At 41.8% G+C, this 20,332-nt stretch overlaps 1 protein-coding gene and 1 long non-coding RNA gene across 3 annotated transcripts in view; one reads left to right on the forward strand and one right to left on the reverse strand.

Moving 5' to 3' along the window:
* tsc22d3 (TSC22 domain family, member 3) overlaps positions 1-20,332 on the forward strand; it is a 34,778-nt gene that overhangs the window by 12,436 nt on the left and 2,010 nt on the right. The window contains exons 1-2 of one of the 2 annotated variants that reach the window (XM_040119523.1): positions 18,839-19,163; positions 19,745-19,796. In XM_040119523.1, the coding sequence (XP_039975457.1) occupies positions 19,039-19,163; positions 19,745-19,796 (177 nt within the window). In that variant the 5' untranslated portion in view covers positions 18,839-19,038. Of the gene's footprint in view, positions 1-18,838; positions 19,164-19,744; positions 19,797-20,332 lie in introns of those variants that run through there. The other variant, XM_040119522.1, reaches the window with a different exon arrangement.
* On the reverse strand, positions 386-20,157 carry LOC120785129. The gene is made up of 3 exons (XR_005706557.1): positions 20,011-20,157; positions 10,045-10,139; positions 386-550 (listed from the first exon to the last, which is right to left on the reverse strand). It is a non-coding gene; the product is annotated as an uncharacterized LOC120785129 (long non-coding RNA).

The following is a 20,332-nucleotide window of genomic DNA, read 5'->3' on the forward strand; positions in this document are numbered from 1 at the left end:
AAAGGCCAAATGACTGGCAAAGCCTCACGAACCATATTCAAACTCTGACTCGAGTAAAATGAACACGGTTTCCTGTTTGTTACTGGTGCTTCCAAATTTCCAAACTCTCATCGGCTTCAAGTCTTCCTCTACTACTGGAGAGGGCCTCTGTGAAAAAACGAAAAAGGCCAAGAAAGACAGAAAGAAATTTGACCAAGAAAAAAAAAAGAAGAAACTGAAAGACAGAACAAAACAACCAACAAAGAAAAAGAGGAAAACAGAGACATGTGATGCAGGTGAAACCTCAAAATGTACAATTTGTCGTCAGTGATGACAATGCAGTTACTGAGGTGAGTCACAGACCATGAAGAGAAAGTTTATTCTATCAGCATTTTACTGTATACAACTGTGACTTTTAAAATTGAGTCAGTTTTCCTCACTTTAACTTCAACAGAAGGAGGGCGAGGCATAGCGGGCCGAGGACCAGTTTGGTTCCACTGGCAGGCAGCAGTAGTGGAATGAAAAGGTGGACCTGTTCTGCCAGGTTCTTTTCCCCTCTCTGGATGACTTTCTGGCAGACAAGAGCATGCGAGAGAGAAAGGAGAAAAATGAACATATGTGCCAAGTTTCAGTGAGTCTGTGATTGTTTCTGTCCGTTCCACAGCAGAGAGACAGAGAGAGAGAGAGAGAGAGAGGAGGCACCAGCAGACTCAAATGGGCGAAAATAACAAGATGTATCCTGTCCAAGACATCACTTCTGTCTTTGTGTCACTGTGTTTAAAAGAGGCAGTCGTACCATGGGGCACCCTGCGGTGGACGCATCTGATCGGGCATTACGCCTCCCTCCCCTGCCATCCTCACTGTGCCATCATAATTAGCGCCAGTGACATTAAATGACCTCTTTCTGCATTCCTTCCAGTATGGTCTCATGGAGAGGAGTGAGTCACAGACTCATCATTATGTTTGCATGCTTTGGTGTTTACACAGTCTGGGATCAGGCTAAACAACAACCATCTGAAAACATGGAGATGTTTCTGCAGCAAAGTAACACGGCTCTGATGCTGGGCTTAGGAGCAGTGAGGCCACTGCCAAGAGAGTGTGGGACTCTGGGAGGAATGTTGACAAATGCTGAAACTCTTTTTCCCTCCCTTTCTTCATCTGTTCATCCAAAATTATCTTTTATCCCTCTCTTGTGCATATACTCGTGCACACCGCGCACACGCAGGCACAGATTCCATTCCATTCAGACTGCACTCCACGTCTCTGACACAAATCTCCTCCAGCGTTCTGCAATGCGCAAAAAAACCCCATTTATTACGAGCCCGAACGCAAGGTGTCATATAAGGGGAAGTGGAGCCTGCACCTCTCTGGCAGAGAGAGAAAGAGAAGAGGGGGGACTTTATGTAACACACGAGGTCACAACCTTTCAGTACTTGTGAACCGACAGTGTGGAAGCTAGCTGGGGTCAGGAGGTTTATTTTTGCGTCAGGAGGAGTGTCTTTTGCTGTGGAGGAGCTGGAGCTGAGCAGGGAGACTGATAGTCGACTCGGTCTTCACCTATAAATTCGCAGCTCGGTGCTGAGCAAAGTTCACCCTTAGCAAGTCAAGAGGACAGAGTTTCGAGCTGCACTGTAAACAACGAATGGGCTATATGTTGGGGCCATTTTTAAAAAAAATGGAACCCCCTTTTTAGTTTGGAGTGCTTTTTAAGGAACAGTTCGCTTACAAATCCTTTTCCATGCTTCCACAGTAGAGGCTCACATCAACAGGAATTCGACAGGAAATCATAATCATCTGTGTGGTGCATGACTCTTTTCTCTCCTTCTGCTACACATTGCTATTTGTCATTTCCACACATTTGCTCCGCCCGACCCTAATGTTTTTACTGAGCCATCACCCTCGGGCTTCATTAGCTTAATGTAAGTGTTACTTTGTTCTAGGCTACCGTTATATGCCAGGTCATGATGTGTGGGAGGGAAACAGTGCACATACTGGACAAAGCTGTTACAAAACTTTCGAACCTTGATGAGTTGTCAGGTTTCTTGGCCCAGAATGTAAAGTTAAAACAACTGTTGTAGCTTATTTAACTTAAAGTAGCTATGACATTCAGTGTAGGCATCTGAAAAAAATTCCACTCAAGAAAGACATATCTATCCCTATAAAGCCAATTTATAACAAATTTAGGGCTAAATTTAGGGCTAACCCAGTCTTTCTTACATAAATAAAACAAACAACAACTAAGACAATGTTATCCACAGTATTTTTGATTTGGCATGAAAAAAAAAAAGCTAAAAATGGAACCAACCACAGATAGGAACATGAGGGTAAATCCAGTTTACCCATGCCTTGGGTTGGAGCGGCGGATAGGTGACTGTAATAGGTGGTAGGTGAACCAAGAATAATCTGTAGGGCTACAATGGCTGAGTGCTCCTCCTCATTCCAAGACAGTGTCCTGTTCTCACCAGAGGTTGCATAACAAACACAGACACAACAGTGTGGAAATGTTGGCAAAACACTGACCATCCGTCTGTACTTTCTCCAGGATTTTGTCGGTGGAATCATCATTCTTCCACGGAATGAATGTGTTGTTACATGAGCCATTTGGTGATCTGAAAAAAATGAGGGGTGAGGGGTTTGGTGTATTTCTAGTGCTCTTTTTACTCATGGGTCCACATCCTAGCTCTCTGGAGGGAAAGGATGCTATTGTAGCTCATATCAGTGGGAAATTCAGAGAAACACCCTGATAAAAAACAAAGTCCCTCGCTGTTATTCTATGACAGTCAGCAGGGGGTGGATATTAAAAAAAAACAACAACAAAAGACCAGCAAGATACTTCCTCCTTTTCCTCCATATTCAAATAAGCTTTCTAGAAGGAGATATCAGATTCAGACACAGCGGTACTCATCCAGTAAGTGTTTTCTTTTTCTTGCAATATGAAGTGACAATAATATCTAGGCCATCGCATTGCAAAAACAGCATCACTAAACACCTCTCCCAGGGCCTGTCTTTCTTTGGGAGAGTCTCTCATTTTGCCTCTCACGTTGGCATCTTAACTGGCATTTGCATTTTATTGGAACAGATGGAAACGAATTAAACCCATTTCACGATTATGAGAGGAACAGCTCCAAAATGCTGTTGCAGATATCTTAAATTAATTAAGTTTAATTGGTAACTGCCACGATTGCTGTATTTTTCGTTTAAATTGTCCCTGTGAGGCTGGAACCAAACCCACATGTTCACATAGTTTCTTTGTGGTGACATTCTTGCTTAAAAGCTGTTTGGAAGAGATTTCCAAATTGTCCAAGGCCATCATGGTAAAAACAATAGTGTGCATTATTTGTAAAAACTGTTGGGCTGCGGTGATAGTCTAAACAGTCCATGGCACCTGCTGTCAGAAACACAATGAGACGTGCACTGGGACAGATTAAAGACTTAAGTTCTGCTCATCATCTTGATCCCATGATAAGAGGCTAACAAGTTCTGCAGATGTCTGCACTGTTACTCCTGCACAACTTCCTACTGGACAAGTTTCTAGGATGTGTCATATCGTAAACCTAGGTGGGGGTTTGATCTGTCATACCTAGCTAGTCTTTATCTTTAATGGAGTTATTATACAATGCTTAAATATTCTGTTACTGGTGTCCTGTATATTGCTGTTATGAAGTAATATTCTGAAACTTTAGAGTTGCGTGTCTCTGAGGTTTGGATTTTCATCATGTCGTTTGTGGCAGCATTTTCCTAACCCACCAGAGGAGAGAGTTGCACATACACATAGCAAAAAGTGCTTCATTTTAGCATTTTTTTTTTTTATGCCTTTGTCATATTAAAACTCTTACCACAAACACACCAGCATGGCCCCCTCCCCCCGCATATCTCAAGGTAACCATGTTTTTTGACAGTATACCTAAAGAACTGGGAGTACAGCCAAAGCTTCCTATCAGAGGAAACAATGTCTAACAACAGCTGTGAAAGCCCTCTCCTCCCTCCCCCTTTCCTCCTCTTTTCTCTTCCTCATTTTTGCATTTTCCTGTTTTGGTGTTTGGTAGCTCTCTGCTCAGTCTTTGATACAAAGGGGCTGTCCTCAGGCTGCGGAGCACAAACGCAGAGTATCTGGTGAACTGTGCTCTGATGAAAGGCTATATGGAGTCTTGTTATTTTGTTAATTTGTGTTTGTGTGCTAGATGGATCTGCAACTTTGTCCTGATTGTTATTTTTCTTTTCATACGGACAGACAGCTTTGATAGAACAGCAGGGAGACAAAAGAAATCAAAACAAGTAAAATTATAGGTAAACTTTTGTGGTCACACAATTACACTGTGTCCTTTTAGCCAACCAGAGGGACTATTGTCTCAAAACGTGGTCTGCTCTACGTTGTTGTTAAAGGAAATATGCATACCTTGCAGCAGTTCCTTGACTTCTATGGGTGTGTCAGAATGTGTTTAATCTGTCTGCCCATGTCACACAAAAGGCCATCCTCTGCAGTTCTCAGTAATCTAAATAAGAAAACACCTACAAGTTGCATCATGATGTGTGCGTGACTGCTTTGTACTTGGCTTTCAGAACTGCAACAGATAGTAGACGGTCTGTTCCTAATTTTTTTTTCTTATGCTTTTAACAACAGGAAGGAAAGGCAGGGCCAGACAGCATCACTGTATGTTCACCTTTACCCGGGAACACATCCCTGACATGGTACACTTGCAGAGAACAAACAACTATCTAAGTTCACTGTGTGCGAAGCTGTTGTTTCACTGTGACCCCTCCTACCTTGCATCAAAGATACATTTCACGATTACATATACAAAACGCAGTCTCACACTCTCTTACCCCTGTCGGATGAACGCGCGTGGCACAATAGCAACACCTGTGCCAAAAATAGGTGAGCGTGTACCAGAGAACAACTAGGAGGACTATGACGTGGCAGGTCAGAGGCGGGATGATTACTTCGAGGAAGAGTCAGGGTTAGGCTGTCCTTAAGCATGTCATTCAGAGAGGATTTACTGCTCAGAGACAGTGTGACAGGACAGGAATAACAACAGCAATATCAACTGAAGAAGAAAGAGGGAGTGAGAGAAACCAAACAAAAGGGCACATAGTGTTACTGTTGCTCTTGTTATTTTTATGGGGGGGGGTTGTCCATGTTGCCAAAGTATGGCAGCTACCTTGCTGGTGCCACACTGTGCTCCTTCGTTTGCGGTTGGACTATAATTATAGTCTTACCAAGAAATAACACCTCAGTCATTAAACTGGTTTGAAGAAGGCAATCAGTCACATAGGCTGCAAAACAAAGCTAAAGGCTTGCCATGTGTGTGTGTGTATGGGTCAGGAGCTATCCAGTGGGTGTGGGAAACTGTGAAATACCCGATTTAGTTTCAGTTCTTCAAATCCTGAAATAGTTCCTCAAAATGGCTTATATAGCCTAACTGACATTAGTTTCATTTACGATTCATATGTTTATTTACTGTAGCAACAAAGGAGGCCAGATGCTTAAATAATAAAGTTTTTACTTCATGAAAATCTATCATGAGGACATTAAGCTTACGTTGAACCACTACACTGAAAAGCCAAAAGACCTGTGCCATATTTACTTGACATGGATCAATGCTCATTCTAGAAATGTGACAATTTGAATTTAATTGGCCACATTCTTTAAACATATTGTTACAACACAGTTGGATGGACTGAACGATATATGGTTTAATGCAGAAAATATATTAAGATGTAGATATCTCTGATAAACACGCTGGCACACACCTGCTCTTTTGCGCAAAAACGTCTGCATAAACAAAGCTAAGCCTGGCATTTTTATGCAATTTCTTGATGCGCTGCAGCCTGCTCTTGTGTTATTGCAGGATCAAAGCCAAGGACAACCCTGGATCAGTACACTGCACTGGAGAGCAGTGCCTTACTGTTTGACCTCCCTGACCTCTCCCAGTCTCCTCCTCTGTATTCTTCTCTGGACAGTTGTGATTGCTTTCCCGGGAAGACATTTGAATATTTTGTGTTAGCCTTCCTTATTAAAAATTGCATTCCAACCTTTTACTTTGCTGCCACATGTTTCTCTATCATCAACTTGCAGGGCTGATATAAAACTGAGACGCTGCAATGCTATTGGAAACCTCATCCATCAAGGCCTGAAATCTGTGATTTGGGCACGAAGATAAGGTGACAGTTTACTGGCTCCCAAACAGGGCCTACGTTGGCAAATCTGTCCATCTTCAAAACAATAAAGGGCTCTTACGCACTTCTCCTCGCTGAGAGGCCAGATCTGATTAGAGATTTTACGTCAGCCTCAGATTTCATTCCAGCAGATTTCAAACATAGCCATAATTATGTTCTTGTTCTTTTATCATGCACTTTCGAAATGGTTTTCATTTTGATTAATGCCAGAGAATTACATTTTCAGAATTGAGTTTGCCATTTTTCCTAGGTCTCAGCTTCTAACAATCTTAATCCCTTAAATCACCAAGAACAGCTCTCTCTAAAGTGTATTTAATGCCAGTGTAAGAAAGAGCTCAGTCCTACTAAAGGTGTCAAGTTTGTAAAGAATCTCTCTATTTCAGTATCTTAAGAATGTGAGTGGTCGCCTGCCAAACACTAAATCTGCACGTCCAGACAGAGACAAAAACAGAGTGTGTAGTACTTGTACGTGCTTGCTTGTATGCATTTGTGTGCGTATCTGAGCTTGGCTGAAATTTGCGTGCATATGCATATCCATTCCTGCGAATGCGTGTCCCTGTGTCTTGATGCGCGTTTGTTCTTTTCGCACGCATACATAGGTAGGAATCTCTCAGTGATGTTAGCGTCCACACTTGAATGCACACCTTTAGTTGCATGGGAGTGTGATTGGGTACCTGTGAGATGCGTGCGTGCAAAAGAGATACAAGAGTGTTCCGTGGTTGAACTTTGGACCCCTTGGGTACACGCTGGAAGCTAGCCAATTTAGCTGACATTGTTTACCCAAGCCTTTATACAATGACTGGTAAGGCAGATTGTGTTTACTCACTCTTCTGTGCAGCTTCGAGACCAGGAAAATAACATCTCAAAGAGACAGTTTGTCTTGTGTACTCCAACCAACTCCAAGTTCAAGAGTCACTTTAGGTGGAAGTATTTCCTGTTTGTTTCTGGGAAGAGAGCTTTAACCTCAGGCTTGCTGTCAGACAATCACCTGCTGTAAAATCCTCACATTTAAAGAGGATGTTTTATTTTTGAAACTCAAACTGAGGTGAAATTGACGCCGGATTTAAGCTTATACTCAACGGCAGCCCATCGTGTGTGTTTGTTTTTTAAAGCAGCAAACAAAATATTCCCAACGAAACGTGTCCAGACCTCGTAACAATTTTGCAATTACTCAAAACCACTTTGGTTTTGAGTAATTGCAAGGTGGTCATATCATTAATGTGATTTTCAGGAACTACAGCATAGCACATTAGTTGAAGCATTTGCATTCATTACAAGGCAGCATACTCAATGAGCTGTTGCTGAGAGCTGTTCTCAAGAAGGAACCTATTAGAAAAAGTCAACATCTCATCATTTGTTTTGACACAGTGACACTCGCAGCTCAAAAGTAGCCGAAAAGCCACACTGATGTAAATGACATCTCCAAACTCAGTGAATGCAATATTTCATTGTGATGATGTAGATCCTTATATACTTATTTTATTCACATTATTTTATTGCCCATGCAAGGTAATGTGTCACCCCACAGTGCATTTGTCAGATTTTCTGATAGTCACCAAATATCCCAAAGTCAAGTTGTTATCTGTTCCTTTATCCTCGACCCTGCTGCATAACTACAAATGGACTGTGACCAAAAACAAAAAAAAAAAAAACCCAAAAAAACACCACAAAGGACCAATCAGTGAAGCTTACAAGACTTGCGTCTTCGTCTGAGGGCCAGGCTTTTTGGCTTTTTGAAGGCAGGATGGGCTGGTGTTCCTGTAAACTCCCAAAGAACCTCTCCCAGCATTGCACCGTGCCGGATATCACTATATTCCCAGTTCTTTCGTGTCACACAGCAGCTTTTGATGCTGATGCTGAGTTACATCCTGAAATAGTGCTCTTGTGTTACACTATAAATCCTGTGGGACTGATATCAGTCATAAGAAAAAAAAAACATGACAGGATTTGAGGGTGTTGAAGAATTGTAGGTGTGGGAAAAGTGTAGGGAAAACTTGAATCACGGTTAATAACTTTTGTTGGCAGAGACATACAGTAACTCTAACCTAACCTAATAAATGTAACATACAGTATTGTATACAATGGGCTTGAACCTTAGGACGCAGGCTGAGTCCAGTTTGACTACCTGTTTTTCAAAAGGCTTGTACAAGACATTCTGTACTTGCTACAGCCACAGCTCAACAGCACAGCAGAGAGGAGGACAGTGAACGATTCTTAGTTAATCAATAACCGTGGAGGCGTCTCCACAGGTGAACCAGACCTACAGTTTATAAACTGTCTCTGCAGTGACAGATATACTGGTACATACCACTCGTTGGGCGCTCCATAATTTATCGTATAACTGCATGTCATCAATTACAGATGACTTTTCAGGCACGCGTAAAGTACATTGATCCAGGGCAGATGTGGGAATATATCATAAAAAACAGTAAATGTACCGTGCGTGTAAATGACAGCCATGCAGTGTAAAACATTGCTGAAGATTCAATTTCATTTCAATTTAATTTATAGAGCGCCAAATCATAACAGAGGTTATCTCAGGGCATTTTTCATATAGAAGCAGGTCTAGACCATTAAATACTTAAGGTCATAAACTGCTTAAGTATTTTACCAGGGATTTGACAAAAGATATAAAGCATCCTCAAGGCCACTCTTACTTTTTTCTTTTTATAGTGCATTGTAATTAACACTAATAAGTCCCCATTAACTTTCCAGAACTTAGCAGCTAGATTGATGATGTAATGTATGTGTTTATGGCCTGAACATGTTTTACAGTTTTCATGCGGGTGGCCAATATCTGGATATACAGTTCAGTTTTCCTCCTGAAGGAGATGTGACTGCCGTAATTGCACTTTCTCATTAGCGTTTCTTGAGGCTTTCCTCTACTTAACTGCAACATGTTTCCTCTTAAGACTCAGTTGAACGGGGCCCACACATCTGGCCCTGTCCTGGCCTGTCCTCTGTCGGTAGGGGATCCTCACCACGCAGACAGGCTGAGGAAACATTGTTTACACCATGCTTTCTCAGGCTTTCAGCCCTCCTCTCTGCTTGCATGTGATCCACTCTGAGCGTCTTTGGGACTGCACAGTTCTTTTGCCCTTGTGCTTTTTCAGATGCCAAAATTGAATGGTTTTAGTATGTGATGTTATTTAGGAGGGAGAGTTATGTGAGGTGCTGAATATACATGAGCTCCCTGCTGTACCACTTCACAGCTGCACTTTGAGTTATATCAGGTTCCCCTTTGAGAGAAAGTAAAAGTGGCCTGTGAATGGTTTTAATACAACTGTATGGCTTGGCTAAGTTTATGTGCATATTTACATATGAACACATCGTAGCTCAATGGCCGACTACACAGATGCTGTGTCTGTAGCAATCAATCCAAGTTTTCAATAGTGCTGCCTCAAGTTAAGACACAAACCGGGGGTAAGATCCCCGGAGTGAATGTTAAAGAGCTGGAGAGTACATTCAATACAAAGGAGAAGTGGCCCATGTCCTGTTTCTATTCATATTCCTATTTTTTCTTTGAACACTTAGACATAAGAAGAGTAGTACAGTAAATTTAAGTTGTTAATGCACATGCCTTCAGCAATGACCGCCAATGACTTGTCTCCAGTTATCCCAGGGATCTTAGTCTTTGCTCCATCGTCATCTTGCAGGTGACAAAGGATTAGCTTTAATGCTCAGCGGAGAAGCCGGCTGGAGTCTGTGGGAACGATTCAGTGTTTGGATGACACTAACAGCGAGAGTTAGCAGGGTGCCTATCATCCAGTTAAAACCAGACCGTGCTGACGGGGCCAGGCGTGCATGAGCAGGCACGTATGCAAGCGTGTGGCCAACCGCATGCATCAACATACACACAGGCAAACAAAAACACACGCAAACACGCACCGGGGGATGGCTCATCGAGGGCCCGGCTCCCTCCAGTGTTGTCCCAGTTGATGGTGACTTGGGTCACACAGCTGCAAGCTCGGCCCGATACATGGCTGGAAAAAGATGAGGAAAGTGGGGAAATGGAAAGAGGGAGAGATGACAGGGAGGAATGGATCGAAAGAAAAAGGTAGTAAAATTAGAGTGAGGGATGCTTTGAAAGAAAAACTGAATAAGGATATTTTATGTGCAGCTTAGAAAGGAGAGGACTAGAGTTTAAGCATCCTGTTTCTTTCTTGTTTAACTTGAACAAAAGGCTGCACTTGTCGATTTTACTATTTTTGTCCAGGACAAACAAATCAGTTGAATTACTTATAATTTGTCATTCCTCACCCTGTTATTTTCCACTGAAAAAAAAATATTTTTGTTAGTATTTGATTTTCTCTGTCCTTTGCCCTCTTAAAGATCCTCTGCCATAATTATCAGATCCATTTACTCACAGCACAGATGCGGCCAGTCTTCTCAGTGATAGCGTTCTTTGCTTATGATAAACACACATTGCCAAAACAATTTTTGTAGTGACATACTGATGTTAAAATTCCACATGTAGCACGTCAGCCCAACAAATGACACAGTTTGCAATAAAAACTTAGAGCTGATTGTGTGTCACAGCGCATGGCTTTGCCTCAAAACGACCCTATGTGTATCAATCAGTTTCACAGCACATACTATAGATGTCCATTTCTTGATGTCACTACAGTCTTGTGATGAATTTCGGTGCAGCATGTCCCCGTTACTCTGATGTCTGCATTCTGCGGCTGGAGGCGGCTCAGATTAGACACAGATACACATAACCACACCAACTCAGACAGCTGAGGTATATAGCACACTAAAGTAACATAAGCAGATGAATATAGACAGATGGCTCTGACCTCTGTAACCTTTTTGTTCTGGGACACGATCTACCCAACAGTGTATTTGTCACAGGTGCCATGCAAAGTGGCCGCTCAGTGTGTTTTGGATCTAGCCTTTGAGTTTGATTAGAAAAAGCTTTATCTTTCCTTTTATTTCAGAAATATACACTCTTAGATATTTTAGATTGGAAACTCTAATTGATTTTTAGTGGCGTGTTTAAGCACACCAGAACAGAAAAACTAATGAACAGCCCAATAGCTTGAGTCAAAGGGCTTTGACATAGCTAATAACAAAGTGCTGCTACTGCTATTTAACACTGCATGGCCAATTGAGTCCACAACCTTTGACCTTTTGTAGAGCATCCAGAGATCCATTAGTGAGATAACTTAACTGCATCCAAACCCTGAGAGTTTAATCCCTTATCTTTCAGAGCAGACAATTGTGTGTGTGTGTGTGTGTGTGTGTGTGTTTGTGTGTTTGTGTGTGTGTGTGTGTGTGTGTGTGTGTGTGTGTGTGTGTGTGTGTGTATGTTCTCATGTGTACACAGGTTTTCACTAAAACACAGATGGGAATCCTATGGGCTAGGGACTAGAACATACTGTTATTTCTTTTTAAAGGGATGTGGGGTTGGGGGAAGTATGTGGTGTTGAGTGTGGATTGTGACACTCCTTCAACACAATTCTCTGGGACCTGGCTCTGTTTCAGTATTTTCACAGTAAATTTAGCCAGGACATACTCCACCATTTAGGACACAAGGTAAATCTTTACATTATGGCCCGGAGCTGTCTGACTTCTGCTGAATCAAAGGTTGGTGCCAGATGCTGCAAAGTCCCCAAGCTTGTTAACGGCAAAATATACTGCATAGCACCATTTGCTTCAGTTCTGCTTATTCTGCTGATGTAAATGAACTGTATACCACTTTGTAATAACCGAAATTAAGTGTAGTGATTTCTGGTAATCAAAGCATTAAAGTGGGCCTTTGTATTGTCTTGAGAAACCGAATCAAGGCAACTGAGAAGCAGTTCCTGTCTTGTCTTTTTATCCGTAATAAACAAAGGTTAGCGTGTCACGCAGACAGATGTTAGCAAAGCAGATTCTCTATCATGGGACTAATCAGTTAAATACAATTCCCCACAGATGCTGAAAGGTACAGATGTGAACAAACACTCACATCTGCTTTGTGGTGTCTTTTGATTATGCAACAGCTGCCTCCAGGAAAAAAACAGAGGAAGAAGTGGTCCTGTGTTTTCTACCATGAAATCATAATTGAAACTTTTCTGTAGCTAAGCACAGCTTATTAAAGAACTGGTCTTTTGGCGCCTGTAGCTAACATTTAGTAAAACTGCTTCACACAGCAGCTCAGACTGATGCTAACTTCATCACTTGATGTTGTAACTTTTAAGGCCTTAAACTAAGATACAGTCAGGTGTGAATACACGTGAATACAGAATTTATGACATCTCTGCTACCATGAAGTGGTATGACAACAAAAGTCTAATTTATTTTTCTCTTTAGCCCTCATTCATTTGGTCCCTTTCTTCAAAGATTCGGGGAAATAAATTGCTGTTACTAAAAATCACATGATAAGATTAATCACCTTGTCATGTCAGTCACCCTTGCTGTTGTTCTAGATATTTCCAACCATATTTATACAGACAGTATTTTTCATCTGTGTGAGAAGATAATCGTCAGAGGAGATTTAATTACATGGCACCAGTGGTGTGGCAGAATAACAAAAACAAGTAGCAGCTCACTTCTATCTCGTCCCTTGCTGGAGGCAAAGAACTGTGAAAATAAATGTGTACATTTGGTTATCTAAAGCTAAGTACTACATTAAGAGGACTAAATAAACCATACGTTATGGAAAAAATGGCTTGACATCTTTTAAAGTTTTTAGCAATTTGACACCTCATGAAATTCAAGAAGGTGGAAAAAAAAGAAAAAAAAAAAGAAAAACCATCCACCTGAGTTTGACTGACTGCGCTGTAGACAAAAGGATTAAATGTTCCTGACTTTAAAAGAGTTGCTGACATGACTGGTGTAAACATGCCCAATACAAGTCTTCCATCACCTCTGCTGATGCTGTGCAAGAACATTCACAGGGAGCTGAACCGTTGTCTCGGGCAAATAAGCCTGAATAATGATTTTGATCAGTGATTGTTAGAAACTGAACTGAGTGAAACTGAAGTTCCAATGCTACGCACATGGAAAGATGGAGGACATTTTGTTGACTTAGTGGCTGTGTGGTAAGAATTCCCCGTAACAAATTACAACGATCAAGTTATAAATTGCTATTAATTTAATTCTTAGGTCTAAAAGTATACAATAGACTAACGTTTCAGACAGATACTGATGAAGCTTTCTGTTTGATGGTCTTGTATATTGAGGGCAGAGTTGCTTGAGGATCCCTACACTTGTTGGGTGACATGAAATTCAATACACTTTTGTCTTCTGAATTTATACCACGATGAAGCAAACAATTATAACCTCAAGTCCTATCTAGTAACTTGCAGAAATTGGTGTTACATGACTCTCTGTCATGCAACAACAGACTTGTCTGTACATCACGATCCGTGCACAATATCAAGTATCAAAACCCTCCATTTGCCAGCGAAAATGGATTAAATGGAGACAGAATTGTGAGACATGTCAAACTAGAAAGCAGGATGTAATTAATCATGGCGCAAGTGGCTTACATTTGCTGTTACACCTTCACCAGTAGTAAAAGCTCTCCAAACATAAGTGCATTAACTACACCCATGATGACAAAGGAAGCTTACTGAAACTGACAAACCCACTTAATCAAAATTCAAAAGTATTTAGGGGAATTGTGAAAGCCACACACTTAATCTGAAATGTTACATAAGATTCCACCAAGTTTATTCACCTGTGTCAGCTTGACTTTACGAAAGAATCACAAGAAGTGATGTGATCATTTCTCTGATGGCGAGGTTCTCCAAAACCACTCCATTTGAGTGGCCATATAAGTGAGCAAAGAATATGACATTTGCTCTTGTTTGGCTGCCTTTAGTGTGTTGCAAAGTCTGCTGCACAATAAGGTCAGTATATGGATAACAAGTTTGTTTCACGTGATGAAACACTGGCCCAACTATGAGATTTATTACACATATTACCACTGATTAAACAAGGTATGCGGATAGGCTTGATGATTGTTCCCTTAAGGTAACGTAAGAGAAAGATCTTCTGCTTTGTCTGCCTGAAACAGACACTCCAGCAGTGTAGAGTTGAAACATTTGGCGCCATTTCAGGAAACTTCTCCTTTTCTTTCATGACATTTTCTTTGTCACTCTGTTTCCATTGTGTTCCACTGGATTGGAGCCACATCATTCGAGTGCCAGTCTGAGCGTGGCACTCACAGTTATGGCTGCATATCCAGAGGTATTGCCAGTGCTCAATTGTCTCTTTGTGCTGTGAGAACACAGTTGTTGAGAACAAACAACAGCAGAACAGTGAGCAAACAGTCAAAGGGCTCCTGCCTCTTGACCAGCCCCTTCATTTGGAAGCCGAAATGGGACAGTCTCAGACGCGCCCCATTGAAGTCGCATCTGTTGGGGCTAAGGCACCGTCTCCCAGGACGGTATGCACCCTCCGCCTTGCTGAACCAACCCAGAGATTCTGCTGTCACTACCAGCACTTCAGCTATCCCGAGAGAGCTATGAGCTACTTGCCCCCTTACTCACCGAGTCTGTTCAAGAGGCCAGATCGGCGGTAAGTGGGAGGCAGCAGAGTTTAGTCGGAGAGTATACCGTATCTTGTGTGTAACTGGATGTTTGGCAGTTGACAGTGACATATGACAATGACATATGTTCACATTAAAGACAATTCAGGAGAAGATGGATGGATAACGGCTGTGTGTCAGTGTCTAAATGATAAAGAACTGTGGGTGCGGTATTTGTCATGAAATGGCCTGTGCTACAGTTCCACTCAAATGGAGTGTATGGTGGTGTTAAGAGTCATTTGAAGCAGCAGTTACAGTTCTTATAATGTTCGATCTTGCCAAATAGAGAGCAAAACAGAACAAACAATGAAGCTGCAACCTATTCTCTATTAAGCTGTGTTTAAATAGTTTTAATGCCAGAATAACACATCTCTATTTCTCTGATGTAAACCTTGATCATGTAGTTGAAAGTAATTTTCTGAATTTCCATTAATGGTGAATTCAGAACACTCATATGTTTGATGTTGATGTAATAATGACTGGCTCTGGCTGTCCTTGTGTATACAGAGTGTTCAGTATTCATTGGTTGTAACTAGTCCTGTTGCCCACACTGAGAGCTTCCTCTGAAACCTGCCTCATATATATACGTGTATATACATATACATATATATACGCATATGTATATATATGTATATATGTGTGTGTGTATATATGTATATATATGTGTATATGTATATCTATATATATGTACATTTTAATGTTGTTTTAATGTTATGGCTTATTGGTCTACACAGTAAAAAGAAGAGAAAAGCATCCTTTTGAACCGGAAGTGATCCAGTAGAAATTTTTTTTCTTCGGATTTGATCACCACTGTTTCATATTGGGCTGTATTGTTTACATCTTAAATGTGGCGCATCAAAACCCCAAAAAGCTGCCCATAACAAAAGCTGGGAGGCCGAAAGCCTGTCTCAGCCTCCTTCTTCTCCAGCATTTGGTGCAGATTAATCATGGTATTATATAATGCAGTTGGCTCTCATGGAGGGGACATCTGATGGAAACCGTGGCGTTTCAACTTGTTTCAGAGTGACTCATTGGATTTGGCACACGCCAAAAATGGTCAGGCAGTAAGTGTTCCACAGATATATGAACAACTTTATTTCTTGAAAAGGTAGCATAGGTCAATATCCTTGGCAATTAAATGTTTACAAACAAGCGGATACAATTTAAACTAAAAATAATCTGTGTAAATGTCTTTGACTTGTTAAGATTTGTGTTTAAAGCACTTGTTAAAGTGGGAATAAAGCAGGCAAAGCAGGAATGTTATGAGCATCCTAGTTTACACTGGCATCATCTTACTGCCTGTGGCTCATTAGGTGTATTTTACTTGCACAGTGCAGAAAGGCTCCCCACTGTCTGCAGTTTCTATGTGTGCATCTCAGCTGAGCCTCAGGTAATCGGTGTGACTCCCTCCTCCTAAATGGGACTATCACAGCGGGGCAAGGTAACTCAGCCCCTCATCACCAGAACAGGTCCTGATATTAAACCTGGCAGCTGTACTGTCACAGCATGAAATCTAAGACGACAAGCACTATGGGCCCTAATACCCAGTCAATGTGCTTTCTGCTTAGCCTTGTTAGGCCCACCAAAAGTCAGCCTTTCCACTCTAATTGTTTTGTTACATAACAGAACTCCTTTTTCTCCAAAAAAACGTGACCGACCCTGTCCATGCACCAAGGAATTTGGTTTACTACACGGAGACCAGAGGGCCTTGGGTCATTTCGTCTCATTTTAAATGCATGTCCACTTTTCCTATGTGGTGCAATCTTATAGAAAATTTGTCTCCCACTATGCTTTGAGTTAAAAAAAAGTGTGGACTCTATTCATACTAATTTATTGTGTTATTATTAGAAAATAGTGCTGATATTCCTAATAAGATACAACTGAAAAATGTGGATTCTACAGTATGAGATATGAATGAACCAAATAGACCCACTCAGCAGGGAAGTTCCATTAAAGTTTTTTTTTTGATTAGCTGATAATGTCCTGCGGGTCACAGGTGTTCTGGAGGAAAAATCATTTTGCAGCAGAGGCCCTCGAATAGAAATGTCGGCCGTTTATTATCAGTATTGAATCAGGTAAGTGTAACAACAAAAGGGAACATAATGTGACAGCTGAGTTATGCCGGGCAATTACATTCAGGCTATTAAAACCTGCACGGATGCCTCAGTGAAAACAAGGTATATTGCTCAACAACAGCAACAGTCAGCACTCAGTGAGAAATGCTGTGGGAAAAAAAAAACAACCTTTTTCTATCTCTGTGTCTTCTGTGGTTGGCTTCTACCACAAACTGTTTATTGTGCTTTGTATGACGCTCGGTGTACTTGCCTCACATGTAGTAACATGCAAATTCGAAAGATTATCTGAAGTGCAAGAGGTCATACACCGGCGAGGGACTGATATATAACCGTGGTGTTATACGCAACAAATACATGTCTGTGTTACCTTAAACTATCCTCGGACGGATCCTTGTTTACCCCACACATCAGGGTGAACTGCTGTGTGATAAAAACTAAAAGAAAAAAGAAAGTAGTATGGCATATGAATAATTTAAAAAAAAAAAAATGTCCCCCTGAGGATTTTTAAGCTGTTTTCTAAGCAGGAAAAGCAACCTGGAATTACTGGAGTTGTGAAATGATGGAGCCAGGAAAAGGTTTACGGAAAATTTCTCGGTAAACACAGGAAAAGGGCTGAATTTGGACCACTGCGGGCCGGTGCATTATACTTTTTCACCAGTAGATACCGATAGAGTTCAGATATAGACTGAGGGGAAATTTACCGGGAGAGCCGATGGAAAAGTACCCATCCAGCGGAGCCTAGGTATATGTGATTATGGAGCGGGACGTCCCGTTATAGCTTGTCCTATTATAACTCATGGGAACAAAATGTCATTGCTGCCATTACAATGGGAGAAATCAGGGACGTTTTGCGGACTGATTTTAAGTCGCACAAGTTTTCCGCTGGAAAATCCAAGACTTGGCAGACGAAGACGTTTAAAACGTCGTACTCTAAAGTCGCTGGTTAAACAAGTCCAGTGATTCACGTGAAAATCAGCTGAGACAGTTGCGATGTTTTGTTGCTATGAGTTCGGCTGAATTTTCGGTCTGCGGGATGACGGCAGAGGCAGCGGCAGCCGGGAAGTTCAGAAACGGGGCAGATCTGGTGCTGCATTCAAGCGCTCCTCTTAAGGTCGTTATTTCGGAAAGCGCGTTTGTTTACTAGTAACGAGGTGAAATGCAACCTAAAATGGTATTTTTTTTTTACGGTGGCTTTTGTTTTGTTTATAAGTTAAAAGGTAGAGAGGTGTGCTTTGAACTGCGTTGCAGAATACAGATGACGGATGAATTATTTTGGTTGACACGAAGACACAAAGTTGTTTTGTCTTTCATTGGTTGTTAACGAGATCCATCCTTCTGACCGTAGTAATCATAGAATAACAACCAGAAATCAGAATACAAATCTATCACACTATCAAACAAGCATGGATTACTTTCAAAGAGCCCATCAAACACCTACCACACTTCTGTATTTATTATCTGTACCCAGTGTTTGTACAGTAGTGGTGCACGTTCTCATACGATCCACTTTAAAATAATGAATGAACTTTTTTTTTTTTTTTTTTTAAATAATCTCATAGCCGACAAAATGTCGTGACGAAAAAAGTTTCAATTAAAGTTAAAGTAGAATAAAATGTAATTATTAAGTAACACTGTTATTCTTTCTGCAAAATACAGTGGTTCACTCTATCGCATCATATTTTACGGCTTTGTATGTTACATTTGAATCTTTATTCTGTACAATAGCATCGACAGAGAGGGAAAAACAACATCCCAGAGTTGTAGCGTAAAAGTCAAAGTTTCACAGAGCCGGCCTCGTGAGTACTTCATTATTAGTACGTGACCAAGTGTGCTTTGTTTTTCCACCCTCTGGGTTTATTATGTAAAAAGTTGGTGTGTGTATGTGTGTGTGTCTGTGTGTGTGTGTGTGTGTGTGTGTGTGTGTGTGTGTGTGTGGGGTTATTTATTCAGCTCCTGCATCGTCCAGTTCCCCAAAGTCTGTTTTTCCGACGGCACGGAAAAGCACCATATGAGCTTGACCCGCCAACTCGTTTGACTAATGTATGCGCGCGTCAGATGACGTCAGGGGAGCCAGCCGTTCAAATAGCAGCCGGTGGCAGAAATAGCATCAGACAGTCGCTCGTAAAAGCCGGCGAAGCCAACACACGGACACAGCACTGAGCTCAGCCCGCACCAGCGAGGTAGTGCGCCGCTACTAAAGACCAAACCACTCCGGATATACACTTAGGTGACCAACCAGTCGCAAACGTGGCGAGAAGTATAATCCAAACGAGTCTGGTACTCAACATGAGCACGGAGATGTTCGCCAAAACGCCCATGGAGGTGGCCGTCTACCAGTTGCACAACTTCTCCATCTCCTTCTTCTCCTCGCTGCTCGGGGGAGACGTCGTATCGGTCAAACTTGACAACAGGTAATTTATCCGACGCGGTCGCCCCCATGCCCGCAGTGCAGTGTTTCCTCGCAAGTCTGTTTTGAATCGTTGTAAATAAATCGAGCCTGTTTCTCATTCGACCACGGGCGTCCTCTGCACCGTAGTTTCCTATAGCGGTCCGGGAATAAATGTGTGCGTTGTCCCGTCATTGTGGGTAACCGCCGACGGCCAAACGCCCCCGAATGCTCTCGGCCCCAGCTGTGCCCCTGTCTGTCGCTGTTTACTTGGACTTGGAGCAGATACAGTATCTGTCGCTGTTTAGCCTGTGACTGAGCCTCAGACTTGGCCACGGGCTCACGCACTCTGAGCTCGTTACACAGTAACCTAAATAAAAAAAAAGCCCAATCTAACTCTCAACATGCAGTTTATAGTCAACGAAATATAAACTAGACAACAGCTGGCGGAAACAGTTTTACTTCTTGTTTCCCGGGCTCTCGCTTTCACTGTCGCAGAGCGGTGACTTCGGGAATAGTGTGGAAACGAGTTGGCTCTGAGCGAGCAGCAGTCGTGGCTGTAAACTCAGGTTCATTTATTCATCCCCTTTGTCTTGTCTTCTGCAGTGCCTCTGGTGCTAGCGTTGTGGCCATCGACAACAAGATCGAACAGGCGATGGTAAGCCCAGATAACACACACACACACACAAACACACAAACACACACAAACACCAGAGAAACCAAACACTTGAAACCAAGTGTTTTCAAATCCCAATAGAAGGCACGATTAGCATTTAACAATGAGCTGATGCGTTCACTCAAATGGATTTATAATAACTAGTGATTTAGACAGGGTACTAGCAGACCCACATTGTCTACGACAAATATCAAACCTTTTAGATGGTCGTCGATTTTGTCCTGAGAATCGTACGGCAGCATGTGTGGTATAGTTTGAATCCACTGACCTGCCCAGAAATGCCATTTCCCCCATGCATTCTTCACAAAACCAGCTCTCCGCGAATGCACTGGGGAGCCCCTGTTATGTGAAGGTAGCACAGGCTACTGTTTGCTTCATACACGTGACAAAGTACAACAAGGGCAGGGGCTGATGATAGGAAGTCCAAAAAAAAAAAAAAAAACAGAGACTGATTGAAATTCTGCAGCACAGAATTATGGAAAACAACCCTGTGTCAGAGTTGCGTCATACTTTTCTGT

Source organism: Xiphias gladius, chromosome 23, assembly GCF_016859285.1.
Source record: "Xiphias gladius isolate SHS-SW01 ecotype Sanya breed wild chromosome 23, ASM1685928v1, whole genome shotgun sequence".
NCBI classification, from domain to species: domain Eukaryota; kingdom Metazoa; phylum Chordata; class Actinopteri; order Istiophoriformes; family Xiphiidae; genus Xiphias; species Xiphias gladius.